The 16655-nt window shown below is 37.4% G+C and overlaps 1 protein-coding gene across 1 annotated transcript in view; it reads right to left on the bottom strand.

Moving 5' to 3' along the window:
* Positions 1-4863: 4863 nt before the first annotated feature.
* The window catches only part of NDNF (neuron derived neurotrophic factor), a 41209-nt gene continuing 29417 nt past the window's right edge, over positions 4864-16655 (bottom strand). Inside the window, exons 3-4 of the mRNA XM_059169364.1 lie at positions 9246-9370; positions 4864-7158 (exon numbers count right to left, since the gene is read on the bottom strand). Of these exons, the coding sequence (XP_059025347.1) occupies positions 5765-7158; positions 9246-9370 (1519 nt within the window). The 3' untranslated portion in view covers positions 4864-5764. The remainder of the gene's footprint in view (positions 7159-9245; positions 9371-16655) is intronic.

Raw genomic sequence — 16655 nt, 5'->3', positions numbered from 1 at the left:
TTAGCAAATTGCTGATATAGTGGACTAGATCTGTTGTTATAACCATTACATGGTTACGCCACAAGCTAGTTACTTTGCCATATGGATCCGCAGATGAGCATGAAATGGGTCAGACAAACCCAGAGGACTATGTGATTTTTCTGTGGCTCTTGAGGGTAACATGCTGCTTCTAAAAACGGCTCTTGTTCAGGCTATGTGGAACATTTCCAGCCTGAATGGTAAAAGCAGCTATTACATTAATCTTATTTAATAGGTCTGAGTTCACTTAATAGGAAGGGATGAGACTGAACAGCCTAACTCCTAACCCCACTGTGTATTAATGCACTTGGTTCTGTTTGTTACATAAACAGTTTTTCTCAGAAACAAAAGCCTTTCAGAGTTATCACTAAGAATAGATATTTGGGGTTTGTCAAGTAGGTTCTAAAACAGCTGCATAGAAGGACACCTGGGTGTCTCAGTTGGTTAAGCGTCTGACTCGTGGTTTTGGCTCAGGTCTATGGTCTGAGGGTTGTGGGATCAAGCCCCACACTGGGCTCTGAGCTCAGTGAAGTCTGCTTGAGGATTCTCTCTCCCTCTGCCCTCTCCCCACTTGTATGCTGTCTCTCTCTCAAATAAATAAAAATCTTTAAAAATTTGATTTAAAAACTTTTGTGTATTATGCTGTGCTGCCTTATTTACACAAGTTGGAAGGATTATACCAAGAGCTAACTATAGACAAGAAATAGATTTGCTTATTTCCAAATTATGGCAACATTAACATTGGCAGGTATTTATACAAGAAGAGAGAGAACCGAAACATTTTGAATTGCTGATTAAAACTCAGTTTCTGACAGTAATTTTGGACTCAAAAACAAAGCAACACATTCATCACCTCTCTTATTATGATTATTTCTTTCCAGACTCTTCTGTCTGGATCTCATCACCCATACTGAAAACTGATGTGCTGTGACTTCTCGGTATTACACCTTTGTCTCAATTCAAATATTATTTCAAATTCTAAAGTCTTGGGACACGTCTGCATCCTGAGAGGGTACTTGATGTGTCCTCAGCTTGAAGTCTCTAAACTTTACATTTCTGCCAGGTTTCAAGAAAACCTTATACTTACCTGAAAGTTCTCCCTTGTAGCCCAATGGGATGGTGAGTTTCATTCATCCTGGTTTCTCTTTTTTAATGAGTCCTTTCCTAGGACTCCATGTTCTTCCTCACACTACTTTCCTCCCCCTCTAACACTCATGCGGTAGCTGATGCCACATCTTCAATAGTATCAGAATAACGACAAGATGGCAATATAACTGCGCCTAAGGCCATGCACTCAATCCTGGAGCCAATTATTTGCCTGTGATGGCGATCAATAGCCTTCTATTTATTTTACTTTGAAAACGTATTTAAAAATATCTTTGAAAGAGACATAAGGGTGGATATGAAAAGCCATTCTAAGTAACTTTATCTCTAAATTTTGATTACTAAATTTGTTTCTCAAAGATGGAGAAGGAGGAATGTGAATGAACCGAACTGAAAATCTTATCCAAATAACATGATCAATCCTCCCTAGGAGATGAGAATATCAATCAGCGGATACAATTTTAATAGAGTGGATGTGATTAGGTCAGATTTTCAGGGTAATTTTGCATATAAAAAACAGAATCTAAGATCTTAATAAATTTAAGCTATAGGAGATCTCTCACTGCTCTTGTTCTCTCAGGCCTCTTAGAGAAAGAAATCAGAAAAAAAGTACTTTCTCCGCGCTCCGTTTCATCTCCCTGCCCTCCTCTCTTCCACTTTCCACCTTCAAAGTGACAACAACGGTCTAAATCCCAAACCACTGTCTATTTTTCTGGCTAAAATGCTCTGGGAAAAAACACAATGATGAGTGTGCCCTGATGCCTCCCAGGTCCTGTGGACAGCTACAAACAGAGGACAGCTGAAGTCTAGCCTCGGTCACTTCTCCTGGTGCTGGTGAGAAAATCTGAAGTCAAGTTCCCAGACGATTTTATCTCTATCACACCATATCAGTGGGGAAGGAAGTGGTTGGAGATGCTCCAAATGACCTTGTTTTTCAAATTAGATGCTAACTTGTTTTGTTTTGCTTTGAAACCAGCCACAGAAGAAAGACAGAGAAGGATGCTCTGGGAGTATCCTTTCTGGATATCTTCTGGAGTAAAGAAATACTTAAAATGAAGTTCAGGCGAATGTTAAAATTGGAGTATAGGAATCTGGGTTTTAGTCTTGTTGGACCTCAATTTCTTCATCTATAAAATGAAGTAGTAGAAATAGATGATCTCTAAGAGGGGTTGGTAAAGTATTGGAAGAGATCCTGAATGGTTTCGGGTCCACCAAACCATTAAATCATATGTAAAACTAAGTGTGTGTGTGTGTGTGTGTGTGTGTGTGTGTTCGTTGAATGCACCTGGACCTCCCAATCTATTAAGAACCATTAAGCTGATTTCAAACTGTAAAGTTCACCTAAGTGATTTTTTTAAATTTTTTATTTCTTTTCAGCGTAACAGTATTCATTGTTTTTGCACCACACCCAGTGCTCCATGCAATCTGTACCCTCTCTAGTACCCACCACCTGGTTAAGTGATTTTTTTTTTTTTAATTGAAGTTACCTCATTTGGTTTTTTGAGATAATAAAATCATAACTTTTTCAATGGTACTCTAATGAAAATAAGAAATGGATATATCCTTATCAGCACATACTCTTTAATGCCTGCACATTTAAAAAATTAATCTAAACATTGACTGTGAAGTAATTTAACCAATAAAATCATCTGCTATAATTTTTTATATATTCTGGATAGTTTTAAATTTAAAAACTACAGGACTTATCATTAAAATTGATTAATGATCTTAAAGCCCCAGGTTTGTGTGTGCATGAAAACCTAAAGCATTCTGTGTTTCTGAAAATAACTAAACATAATTTTTTTTCTTATAAGTTTGAAGTTCTCAGTTATAGTTTATGCATCCATTCATTCTTAAGAAAATCTGAAATGGCCTTTAAGAGTAAGTTGGTTTGCAATAATAAATAAGACAAAAAAAATTATTTCCTTTAGGAAAGTGACCCACAAGTGACTCCGCCCCCTTGCCAAGAATTAGTGATTTATATCCTGGTAAGTATTTTGGAATCTGGGCAATTCTACTCCTTATCTGTTTCAACTATGAGAACTTTATTTCTCTGGTCTTCAGTTTCTTTTGCACCTGAAAAATAAAGATTGTGACCTTGAACTAAATGTCTTCAAAGATTTTCTTTCCTCCATAATACTGTGGCTATCCTTGGGATACTAAACGCTCTGTTCTCAAAACAGTTGTCCTAGGATTTTAACAAACAAAAGGTGGTGCTTCCATATTAGCAACTTTCTGTTTCTTTGTTAATTAAGAACAAGTTTCTTTTTCTTGTCTCCAGTTCACCTGAGTGCTCCTAAAATCTAACACATTAGTAAATGAGATCTTTATCTTTAATAGGTGTTTCCCTTTCTTTACGAGTGACAGAAGTCTCACAGTGTGTATTTAATTTTCCTGTAAGTTCTAAAAGGCAAATTTCACTGGGACCATGAAAGAATTCTCAAATTTATCCAGACTACGCAATCTACACATTTAATGCAATTCCTATCAAAGTACTATCCAGACTACGTAGAAACCACCATCACAGCGGGCTGAAAGGGTAAGAGCTTGGTTAAATTGACTTGGCTGGGTTCCCAGGGGTCCATAGGCATTAAGCAATATCTGAGAGTAAGTCCATCGTCTTCAGAAGCTGCAATAACTCTTTGATCCTCTGTCGTTCCATTTAGCACACTGCTCTTTAAAAACATATTTGCGAGTAACAGGAGAAAGTCAGTTCTCCTTTCAAATGCACCCCGTTTATAGCTTAAGATGTACCATCTCTGGAATGCTGTCAATTTTAAGCTCTCCTTCCAGGTTGATTGGCTACATGGCCACTGGGCACGTGTCTCCCCCCTGCCCCCCTTTTTAACATTCTTTCGGATACTGTTACTGTTTTATATGGATGTGGTCAATTTTCTTTTGATATCATAACCCAGAGGAGTTGGATGATGGATTTTTAGGGGACATGTTTTATCTTCAGGTGATCAGAGGACCTTTCAAAATGACCACCATGTACACTACCTCAGCCATAGTGATCCTCCCCACCAGAGGAATGCCACTGACACATGCCTGCCACGTGGAGGCTGGTGCCAGTACGTGGGGGACAGTGGAGAGGTCAAGAGGTTGCATCTGTCCCTACTTGTAGTTACAGGAGCACTTTATAATTTCAGAATCATAGGATTCTACAAAAGACTATGTCTTATAATAATAGCAAGTATCTTCTAATGTCATCTTACCCAAATCTGTCACCACCCAATTTATAGATGGGCAAGAGGGACAGTGGGAGTTAACAGATCTGCTGAAGTTATATAGCTCAGGTGACCACAAATTCTACACTCTTCTGAATCCTGATCTAATGTTATCATGACAGCTCACGTATAGAACCGTGGAGAATGAAATGATCTAAAGGTGCTCTTGGTGCCATCTTTGCTAAATGGTTTCTGTTATTATTTGTCTAAATTTTAATTATGCCGAAATTACTTTCTAAAAATTCGTGAAAAATCAAAGTATCGGACTGTTAATGTTATCAAAACAGTTGCTTCTTTTGTCTCCTTGATACCAAATAAAGTCCTAACTGGTGGTTTCTAGATTGCTTCAGATAGACATTAAAATCATTATCTTGCTAATATTCAAGCAGATGGAAAATACTTGGGATATCCCAATTTTGTACTTAAAATAGATGCTTATTTTTAAAATAAATGTAATATATTTTAGGCTGTTGAGAACAATCTGTTGAATCCTTGTTGAGCTACAGTGTTTGACTTTGTCTATTCCTTTTTTTTTTTTTTTTTTTTTTTGCTTATTCTTTTAAAACAAGTCTGTTGGAACTCTCAACAATCATGACACCTGGCTCCAAATCAGCATCCGAAAGCAAACTGTATCTCTAATGCCACAGTAACTTTGGAGATACGCAGCATGTTATCTTAACTATTACAACGAAGGTTGATTCTGGTGCCAAATTATATAAGGGCGCAGTTTTTGAACAGAATAAAAATTGAATACACCGTGGTAGCTGCTTGGGAAAATGAACAGTATATAATCTAATATCTTTAATTTTATGTACATGAATATAATGTATGTCAACTTTGTACATGAGATACATACAGTATTTAAACATTTTACTCAACAGATAAGAATTTACAATAGCAATATAATTGACTAGAGGGCCGTCCACTTAATTATATACTTAGATTAGATCTGTACTTTAACAGGAAAAGAATTTAATAGTTTACAATCATAGAAACACTGACATTTAAAACAAGACTTTATAAAATAATTTATATATATCCTAGCATCTATAGAGAGGAATGATTTGCATTTGTGGATGTGTGCAATGAATGGCATATTTTAAATTTTCAGGTAATAAAATAATTTAGAAGCAGTTCATGCAGTGGTCAAAGCAAGGGATGTCAGTTCCTTCCAGATGCCCTCTCTGACAGCAACGGGCAGCAGACACACACTAGGTACCACTGAGGTACACTAGAACAAGACTCCTCAACAGATACTCCTATAAACACCAATATACACAAGTTGATATCCTTCCGTCCACAGTCCAAGGACTGGTCGCCACTTCTCTCAGCCGTGGGAGTAGTCAGTTTATGCTTAAAGTGATTCCATGTCTCTCCTGCAGGTCTATGTAACAGCATCTCGCCGTACGAGGTAACTAACAGAACTTCCTGGTTTTCACGACTTTACTCTGGTACTTCACCGAGTGGCCCCCGTGTCCTATGACATACACATCCAGCAGGTAAGACTTTCCGGGCAGAAGCCCCTTAATTGTTTCCGTGGTCACTGCTTTCTGTAGGTTTTGACTGTGGAAATATTTACAGAGGACTTTTTCCGATTTCTTCCTCGTGTCTGGTCCTAGGCATTGGTTTTGCTCTCTTCTCTTCTGGTCTTCATTGTAGCTATCGTCCACTTCCTTTTTGTAGATGCAGAACTTGTTCCTCTCCTGAGTGCCCAGCCAGGCCACGGTGGCCGAGGAGCAGGTGCGGAGCTTGTCGAAGGCTTTGATTCTCGTGTCTTCAGGAAGAGAGGGGAAGGGCTGCTTGCTCGGCCTCGTGGTGGCCAGGATCTTCAACATCGACGCCCCTTTCTTGTGTCCTTTCAGTCGGATGACATACTTCGCTTTGGGCTTTCCTCGAAGCTGAAACTGCCGGATGCCTTCCACATTCTGAGACAGGAGAAGTTTCCCATCCCTTCTCACTTGGATCTGAATAGCGTCCAGACAGGAGTGAATAAATAGAGTGACTTTTTGGTGAGAAGAGACCGGCGCAAAGCGTAAAAACTTCGCTCCCTTCCGTTTGACGAATACATCTGACACTTTCCCGTCTTTGAGCTCAACTGTCTTCTGTTTCGCTTCTTCCTTGGTCCTGGCGAAGGTGCCCACGTACGCGGTACTCGTGTTGCTGTTGCTGTTGGCCACGAAGACATCGAAGTAGTACTGCGTGTCGGGCTTCAGGTCTGAGACAGTGAAGATGTTCTTGTTCCCGATGCAGATTTTCTGAATGTCGACCTTGGGCCTCCAGTACACATGCCGCCCCAGTTTTGGGGCAGGCTTTGCTAGGAAGCTGCGTTCTTTACCCGGATTCTCTGAAGGAAACCCGAAATGGGCAAAGTCAAAGGGGCTGAAGTCCAGACCGGGTTTTGGAGCCATCATAAAAGCGTCGTCTGCACTCAGTTTGGCTTCTACCGCACAGAGACTTTTGAAATTGTGCTCCTTGTTGATGACCACACAGTACTGAATGGGTTGTTTCAGCAAGGAGGCCGTGGGGCTCGGTTTCCAGGCCAGAGTGACTGTGGTGCGTCCCAGAGAGGTCACATCCACCCTTGGATCATACGGTAATTCCGGGTAGGGCTGATCAGACTCCGGGGTTGTGGTGGCGTAGACTTTGAAATGCGTGTCTTTTTCTGTGGAAAGCAGCTCCAACTGGTATAAACCAGATGGAGAACTAGAAGAGATGAAATACTCCACATCATTGCCTTTGTAGGAGAATAATTCCGTGCCTTCCTCATGAACGATCTGCTGCCTCTGCTGCTCCAGAGGCTCCGGCTCACCTAGAAGACAGGAGAGAAACACAAGCTACGGGTCAGGGTATGCACTGTGGCGTGCCAACCTTAGATTCTGTTTTTAAGACGATCTTCTTTTTGCGCTGTTATAAAAATAATAATGTCGGGTGTGCCTGGGTGGCTTGGTCAGTGAAGCGTCCCACTCTTGAGTTCTGCTCAGGTCATGATCTCAGGGTTGTGGGACTGAGCCCCCAGGTCAGGCTCTGTGCTCAGCAGAGTCTTCTTGGGACTCTCTCTTCCTCTCCCTCTGACCCTCTCCTGACTTGCTCTCTCTCTCTCTAAAATAAATACATCAATCAATCTTAAAAAAAAATTATGATGTTCCCAGTAGGTAATTGGGAAATAGAGGGAAAGAACAAGATAAAAAAAAATCATCCATTAATTCATGATCCCAAGACAATCCTTCATTAATATTTTGATTCATTGCCACTCAGTCCTTTACATGTTTTTATGCAATTGATATTATTCTTTTTCATTGTTCTCTATAGCTTAATAACACTTATTCTCATACATATATGTTCCCAAATGAACCTCCATTTTGAATCCTGTCTTCCTCACTTAAAATTATTATTTTATAATAAATAAAATTATTATTTTGTAATGTTTTACTTTATAAAATAAATTATTATTTTACAATAAAATTTATAATAAAATAATTTTGTAAAAAGTAGTATTTTCATAAATATATAAATAATACCGTTGGTCAATTTTTGACCATTTAAGATAGTGCCATGTATATATATGTGTGTGTGTGTATGTATATGTGTATATATCTATATCTGTCTTTCTATATATACACACACCCACACACATACATGTTGGCTTTTCTGAATTTAAATTTAGGCTTCAGAATTGACTGTAATTACTGAAAGTCTTAGGTCAAAGACTGTAAGCCTTTGAAAGATTAATTCCTACCATCAATCTGCTTATCAAAAGGATTTGATTGCATTTTGATTGCAATTTGATTGCATTTTGATGGCCAGCTATTTCACTAGTTTTATTCTTGTTACCAGGACTGGACAGTCTCTCATTAAAACATAGAATATGAAGTACCAGTAAGAGGACCTAATTTTCAGTGTGGAGAACATATGCCTAGGAATAATAGAAGGAAAGTATTGAAACCAAACTAATTTTTTCTCTTTTTATTCTTAATATCAGATACCACATAGACACCAGATAAGCTTAGACACCAAGACCTGGTGAAGGATTGGGTAACCAGTGTGGGAATGCACCCTGTTCAGCTTATTACTGCAAATTGAATGAGGGATGTGGAATTTCACAGTCCCAAACCCGGAGATGAATGATTTCATGCCGTTATTTATTCTCTATCTCCCATGATGACATACTTTCCTAGTTACAACTCTCTGTCATCTCATCCCTATGAGCAGCACATCTAGCTTGCATCCTTTGTGTGGCACCAGTCACAAAGACTTCACCTTTATGCTATGATGCCTTCACCCCTTGAAGGAAGCAGGTCACCCCAGAGCCTCATACGGATTCTTCTCACTTCCCTGTTTCTTGGTATTTGCTTTCCACAATCTGTATCTTCCTTAAATGCCTAACATATCCCTCCTACTGACTTTCTTGTCATCCTGGCCTTTCAATGGCACTCAAAGCCTTTTTATTCCTCTTTTCGGTGCCACCATTTACTCCCCAGAGATCTTGGCTGCATACCAGAATAACCTAGGGGGAGATTTTAATAGTCCCAATGTCCAGATCATACTCCAGGACAATTAAGTAAAAACCTTTAAGGGTGGGATCCAGGCATCAGTAGTTTTAAAGCACCCAGTGCTGATTCCAATCTTTGGGTGAGATTGCAAACCACAGCTAGAGAGGCTAGTCCAAACCTTTCCATTTTCCTCACCCCTTCAGGCTCCAAGTCTGTCTCTCTTAACTGTCAAGTGGTTTTGACAGTGTCAAGATCACGTCTTTCAGTGCCATCCCCACTGCAAAATCTCCAGCGTCTTCCCCTATGCACCCACGCTGCTTTTTCTTATAGACAGAAGGCTGTCTATGTCATGGGTCTTTTAGTTATCCATTCAGGGGTCCAGGGCCAGACTTAACATGCTGCTTACCTGAGCCTTCCCCACTTGTGTCCTCAGGCAGCTCTTGGAGACTCAGTTTCCATTCTAAAGGTGCATCACAGGGAGTCACTGTGACTGATAATGGAGTATTGTCTTCTTCAACCACAAAGAAATACCTGTGGGGAAGTGGACCAGTTGAGACTGAGATCATTGGTTCTAGGACTTATCAAGAGTCACTGGAAAAATCACTGGTTTTCTTCTTATTCACTTAACAAACCTACTCTGACCCCTTATGGAAGATAACACCTTCCCCATGAAGCTCTCTTTCACACTTCTTCATTTGTCTTCAAAGCACTTATCACTACCTGACATATTACATATTTCTTTGTTTACCTCTTTATTTTTCCATCTCCTCTAACTAGAATGAAAGATGTAATAGGGCCGGGCATTTGGTTCATTGCTGAAGACTTAGAGACTAAAGTAATTCCCAATAAATACTTGTTGAATGAATTGATGAGTAAGTTTAGACTCTAGCTTTTTGGGGAAAAGTCCTTAATTGTTCGCAGAATCTAAAACTTCCTCAGTGGTGGGGCCCCTGCCTACCTCACTGGCCTTTCATGTCCTGTGCTTGAACCACATGGGGCTCTCCTAGTTTCCTAGAATCTGCCCTGTGTTGGAACCTCTGGGATGTTGTTTCATGCACTCCTTTGCCCTTACTCATGTCACCTCTGTCAGGGCTGCCTTTTCTGACTCCTAATTCTGGGTCAGGTTCTCGTGCACCCTCAGTGTCTTGTACTTTTCACCTGGGGTGCTTATTGAAATTTGTGACTATATATTTGTATTATTTGATTGTCATTTCTCAACAAAGGCCCACTTAGGGTTCATTTGCCATGTCATTGAAGTCCCAGCATTTAGTACTGATTTCTACATGTATTAAGTACTTGGTAAATATTTTTGAATGATCAATTATGAAATTAATGAATAGAACCCAAGAATTCTAGCACCAACCCTATTGTTCCAGCTCCAGGAGCCTTACACCTCAAGTCTGTTTCTACCTAAAGATACCGAATCTGAATGGCACTATCAGTATTTTCTCCCCTCACCATTCAAATATAAATTAAAAGAAGGAGGGTGGGGGTCAGGCAGTAGGAAGACAAGACTCTATAAAAGTAAAAACAACTTGTTCATAAAATAATAAAGTTAGATGTCATCTAGACAAAATAACTGTACTATTTACTGGGTGGGAAGGTATAAGTATCATAAGCATCTTTCAAGACAGGTGTCAGATGGCTTAATTTTCCAATTCAATCTACTTATGGAGAGTAGAATTTTGTTCCTTTGGCCAGGCTGCGTTGGATATATTAACAATATACACACAACTGAACCCATCTCTGTTACAAAGAAATAGGTACAACAAAATATTTTGTTTGGCATCATGTAAGTAAAAAAGTGTTCAAAACTTCTAGGGTTCCGTTTTTATGTTGGTAGCAGAGCCAACTGCTGAAGCAGAAACCAATGTGTCAGTTCATCTTCTACCTTCTGTTCTCCTTTCAGACAAGGAAGTAGCTTATTTCCCAAAGTAACTGTGTCTTACTAACTTACATACAGGCCACAGGCAACCAATGACAAAACAATTCTTGCATTCTACAAGGTACTCATTATACATATAAAACAGCAGGGAGTCCTTCTAACTCAACGTTTTCATATGGAAGCACTTACGATTAGGGATAAAAGATAATCTGAATAAACTTTAACAATTTGACAAATATTTGTTGGCTACCATACCCAGAGTACGGAAGAGAACAGCAATCAGAGATAATAGGGCATGATCTATGTGCTCCAGATTATTTACTGGCTGGTGAGGCAGACAGAAATGCAATGAACAACTAAGAAAACATGGCCCCAAATTATAATGCCAAAACTGAGGGATAAACACTCCATGAACCATTTAGCTTTTGGAATTTATGTGTAAACATAAGAATAATCAATGAAAAAAGCTATCCACTGCCGCTAAATTTTATCTGGAATTTCACCATTAGTTGTAATATCAACAATGTCTATGAGTGCCTCCCACTGCGTATTTCACTCCTAGAAATGATGTTTCTATTGTTGCTGTAACTCTCAACTCAAGGTGAGGTAACATTTCATCCCAATGTAGGTATCAAAGCCCCTGATCATTATTTGTGGGGAGAAAAAAGTCAAGTCAAGAAAGAATAAACAAGTATGTATCATTTTTTAAGGTCCAAATATTTAGAACCATTATGTGAGCCCAATTTGCTGAGTAAAGGTAAATGAACTGAATATTGTTCAAAGAAATATTATCTTTTTTTTTTTTAAAATTTAAGTAGGCTCCACACCCAGCATGGAGTCCAGTACAGGGCTAGAGCTCACGACCTTGAGACCAAGACCTAAGCTGATATCAAGAGTCGGATGCTTAACCAACTGAGCCACTCAGGCACCCCAGAAATATTATCCTTATAATACAATGTAAACTCTTGAGGAATCATGTATTCATTTAATTTCATATTTTTTAGCTGCTTAAGCTCTTTTTTATTGAGATACAACTGAAATATATTAATTTCAAATGAACAAAGTTATGATTTATGTATATGCTGTGAAATGATCATCACAGTGAATCTACTTCCCCCTTGTAACCATAAAAAGTTACATAATATGCAATATAATATTGCTGACTATAGTCACCATGCTGTACATTACATCCCCTCATTTTCTTTGGATTAATACTCAGAAGTGGAATTGCTGGATCATATGATAGTTCTATTTATAGATTTTTGAGGACCTATTACTGTTTTCCATAATGGTTGTATCAATTTGCATTTCCATCAACACTGCACGAGGATTCCTGTTTCTCCACATTCTTGCCAATATTTGTTATCTCTTGTCTTTTTGGTAATAGTCATTCTGATGGGTGTGAGGTGGCATCTCATTGCGGTTTTGCTTTGCATTTGCCTGATGATGTGTGATATTGAGCATCTTTTCATGTACCTCTTGGCCATATGTATGTCTTCTTTGGAAAAGGTCTATTCATATCCTCTGCCCATTTTTAAAGCAGATGAGTTGTGTTTTTAAGTTGTATACATTCTTTATATAATTTGGATTTTAACCCCTTATTAGATGTATGATTTGCAAATATCTTCTCCCATTCAGTAGGTTGCATTTTATTTTGTTAATGATTTCCTTCACTATGCAAAAGTTTCTTGGCTTGATGTAGTCCCACTTGTTTATTTTTGCTTTTGTTGCCCTTGCCTTTGGAGACCGATTCAAAACCAACCAACCAACCAACCCACCCACTCAAACCAACCAAGAAAAAAAAAAAAAAAAGAACCCGGAACACTGCTAAGACCAATATCAAGGAGCTTACTACCTGTGTTTGTTTAGTGGTCTGGTCTTGGGCACATGGCTGTCCAGTTTTCCCAAGAAGATTGTTTTAAAGAAACTGTCCTTTTCCCATTGTATATTCTTGACTCCTTTGTCATGAGTTAATTGACCATGTGTTCATGGTTTATTGCCAGGCTGTCTTTTCTGCTCCATGGATCCATGTATCTGCCTTTATGCCAATACCATACTGTTTTGATTCCTATACCTTTGTAGTACAGTTCGAAATCAGGAAACATAGTATCTCTAGCTTTGTCCTTCTTTCTCAAGATTGCTTTGGTTTTCAGGGATTTTGTGGGTGCATACAAATTTTAGAATTATTTGTTCTAGTTCTGTGAAAAACGTCATTGAAGTTTTGATAGGGATTTCACGGAATCTATAGTTTGCTTTGGGTAGTATGGACATTTTGACAATATTAATTCTTCCAATTCATGAACACAGAGTATCTTTCCATTTATTTGTGTCTTCTTCACTTTCTTTCATCAATGTCAGTTTTCAGTATACAGGTCTTCTACCTCCTGGGTTAAATTTATTCCTAGGTATTCTGTTCTTTTTGATGCAACTGTAAACAGGATTGTTTTCATTAATTTCTCTTTCTGGTAGTTTATTATTGGTGTATTAAAAAAACAATAGATTTTTGTATATTGATTTCTGTATCCTGCAAATTTAATAAATGTTTTTATTAGTTACAACAGTTTTTTGGTGGGAGCTTCAGGGTTTTCTATATATAAAATCATGTTGCCTGAAAACAGTGACAGTTTTACTTCTATCTTTCCAATTTGAACACCTTTTATATCATTTTCTTTCTAATTGGTTGGGCTAGGACTCCCAGTACCATGACACTTATCAGTGGCAAGTGTGGGTATCCTTGTCCTGTCCTTGATCCTAGAGGATAAGCTTTCTTCTTTTCACCATTGAGTGTCATATTAGCTATAGGCTTGTCATATATGGCCTTTATCACATGGGGATACATTCCCTCTATACCTGCTTTGTGAAAAGTTTTTATCATAAATAGATGTTGAATTTACCAAATGCTTTTTCTGCATCTATTGAGATGATTGTATGATTTTTATCCTTCATTTGGTTAATGTGATATCACATTTATTGATTTGTGGATATTGAATCATCCTTGCATCCCTGGAATAAATCCAACTTGATGGTGGTGTATGATCCTTTTAATGTATTATTTGAATTTGGTCTGCTAATACTTTGTTGAGGAGTTTTGCAGCTATGCTCATTAGGGATATTGACCTGTAATTTTTGTTTGTTTGTTTGTTTGTGGTGTCCTCATATCTAGTTTCAGTGTCTCTGTAGTGTTGGGCTCATAAAATGAGGCCACAATTTTCTGAAATATTTTGAGGAGGATAGGCATTAGCTCTTCTTTGAATATTTAGTAGAATTCACTAGTGAAGCCACCTGGTCCTGGACTTTTGTTTGTTGGGACTAGCAATCTTCTTGTTAGTAATTGGTCTATTCATATTTTCTATTTTCTCATGACTCAGTCTTAAGGAGTATATGTTTTTGAAGATTTATCCACTTTTTTCCTGGTTTGTCCAATTTATTGGCATAGAGTTCTTCATATTAATTTCATAGTAGGTCCTTTGTATCTTTTTGGTATCAATTATAACTTACTCTCATTTATTTCTGATTTTGAGTCCTCTTTTTTTTTTCTTAGTGAGTGGAGCTAAAAGTTTATCAATTCCGTTTATCTTTTCAAAGAAGAAGCTCTTAGTTTCATTGATTTTTTTCCTGTTGTCTCTTTAGTCTTTATCTTATTTATTTCCACTTTGATGTTTATTATTTTCTTCCTCCTTTTAACTTTGGGATTCACTTATTCCTATTTTCCTAGTTCCTTTAGGTAAAATTTAAATTATTTGAGATTTTTCTGATTTCTTGAGCCAGTCCTATATCATTAAAAACTTCCCTCTTACAACTGCTTTTGCTATGTCCCATAAATTTTGGTGTGTGACTTTCACACTTTCATTTGTCTCAAGTTTTTTTTTTTTTTCTTCATTGACCTATTGGTTGTTCAGCAGCATGTTTTTAAATCTCCACATATTTGTGATTGATTTTTGGTTTCATACAATTATGTTCTAAAAGATGTTTGGTGAAATTTCAATCTTCTTAAATTTATTGAGACTTTTTTTTTGTCCTAACATATGATTGATCCTGGAGAATGTTCTATGTGCACTTGAGAAAAATGTATATTCTGTTGCTTATGGGTGGAATGTTCTGTATATATCTAGTAAATGGTCTAATGTTTCATTTAAGACCATGTTTCCACATTGATATTAATATTCTGTCTGGATGAAGCATCCATTGATGAATATGGGGTACTAAGTCCGCCTACTATAGTTGTATTGCTCTCAATTTCTCTCTTTAAGTCTGTTAATACTTGTTTATATGTTTAGGTGCTCCTAATCTATTTTGGGTATATAAATACCTACAAATGTTAATAAAATTTAAAAAATATATTTACAAATGTTTTATCTTCTCGCTGGATTGACCCCTGAATCATTATGTAATGCCCGTCTTTGTCTTTTATTATAGTCTTTTGTTTTAAAGTCTATTTTGTCTAATATAATAGCTACCCCAACTTTTTTTGGTTTCTATTTGCATGGAACATCTTTTCCTAGCCCTTTTACTTTCAATCTGTGTGTGTCCTTACATCTAAAGTGAATCTCTTGTCAGGGAGCATATGGAATTAAATCCATTCAGCCACTCGATGCCTTTTGATTGGAGAATTTAGTCCATTTATGTTTAAATTATAGGTAGGTATATACTGTTGCTGCCATTTTGTTAATCATTTTATCGTTCCATTCTGTTTTCTCTTTCTGTTGCTTTCTTCTCTTGTGGTTTGATTGCTTTCTTTAGTGTTATGTTTAGATTCCATTCTCATTATCTTTTTATATATGCCATAGGTTTTTGCCTTGTTGTCACCATGAGACTTACAAATATAAGCCTATATGTATATATACCAGTCTATTTTAATTTGGTAACAAGTTAAGTATGAACACATTCTGAAACCTTATATTTTTACTTCCCAGTTCCACATTTTATACTTCTGGTGTCACATTTTACATCATTTTGTGTATATACTCCAACTAATTGTTGTAGTTTTAGTTATTTTTTTTACTACTTTTGCCTTTTAATCTTCATGCTAACCTTATAAGTGATTAGTTCACTACCTTTAATATATATTTACCTTTACCAGGGAAATTTTTACTTTCATATGTTTTCTTGGTATTGGTTAGTCCCCTTTTCAACTTAAGACATCTTTTTAACATTTCTGACAAGGCTGGTTTAGTGGTGGTGAACTCCTTTAGTTTTTGCTTGTCTGGAAAACTCTTCATCTTTCTTTAATTCTGAAAATCTTGCTAGGTGAGTAGTCATGGTTGGAGGTTTTTTTGCTTTCAACACTTTGAATATATCATGTCACTCTTTTCTGGCCTGCAAAATTTCTGCTGAAAAATCTGCTGATCATCTTGTGGAGGTTCCCTTATTTGTAACAAGTTTTCCTCTTGGTTATAAGATTTTCTATTTATCTTTGAATTTTGATATTTTAATGTAATATATCTTAGGGTGGATCTCTTTAGGTTCATCTTATTTTGAACTCTAGGCTTCCTGAACGAGGATATATGTTTCATCCTCCAGGTTAGGGTCTCTTTCTGGGACCTCTAATATGCAAATGTTACTCCACCTGATGTTGTCCTGTATGTTTTTTAAATGATCTTCATTTTTTCAGATTATTTTTTCTTTTTCCTGCTCTCTTTGGGTGAGTTGCACTGCCCTGTCTTCTGGGTTACTGATCCTTTCTTGTGCTTTATCTAATTTGTTGATGAACTGCTGTAATGTATATTTCAGTTTGGTTACTGTCTTTTTAAGATCTATGACTTCTGTCTGGTAATGCTTTCTTATATTTTCTGTCTCTTTGTTGAAATTCCCTCTGTGTTCACCTATTCTTCCCCCAAAATTGCTGAGCATCTTTGTGACCACTACGTTGAAATCCTTATCTGGTAAATTACTTCTCTTTGTTTCATTAAGGTTTTTTTGTTTTTGTTTTTT

The sequence above is a fragment of the Mustela lutreola genome, chromosome 1, assembly GCF_030435805.1.
Source record: "Mustela lutreola isolate mMusLut2 chromosome 1, mMusLut2.pri, whole genome shotgun sequence".
Taxonomy (NCBI): Eukaryota; Metazoa; Chordata; class Mammalia; order Carnivora; family Mustelidae; genus Mustela; species Mustela lutreola.
Note: the sequence above shows the minus strand (reverse complement) of the source record. Positions and strands in the feature narration are given on the sequence as shown.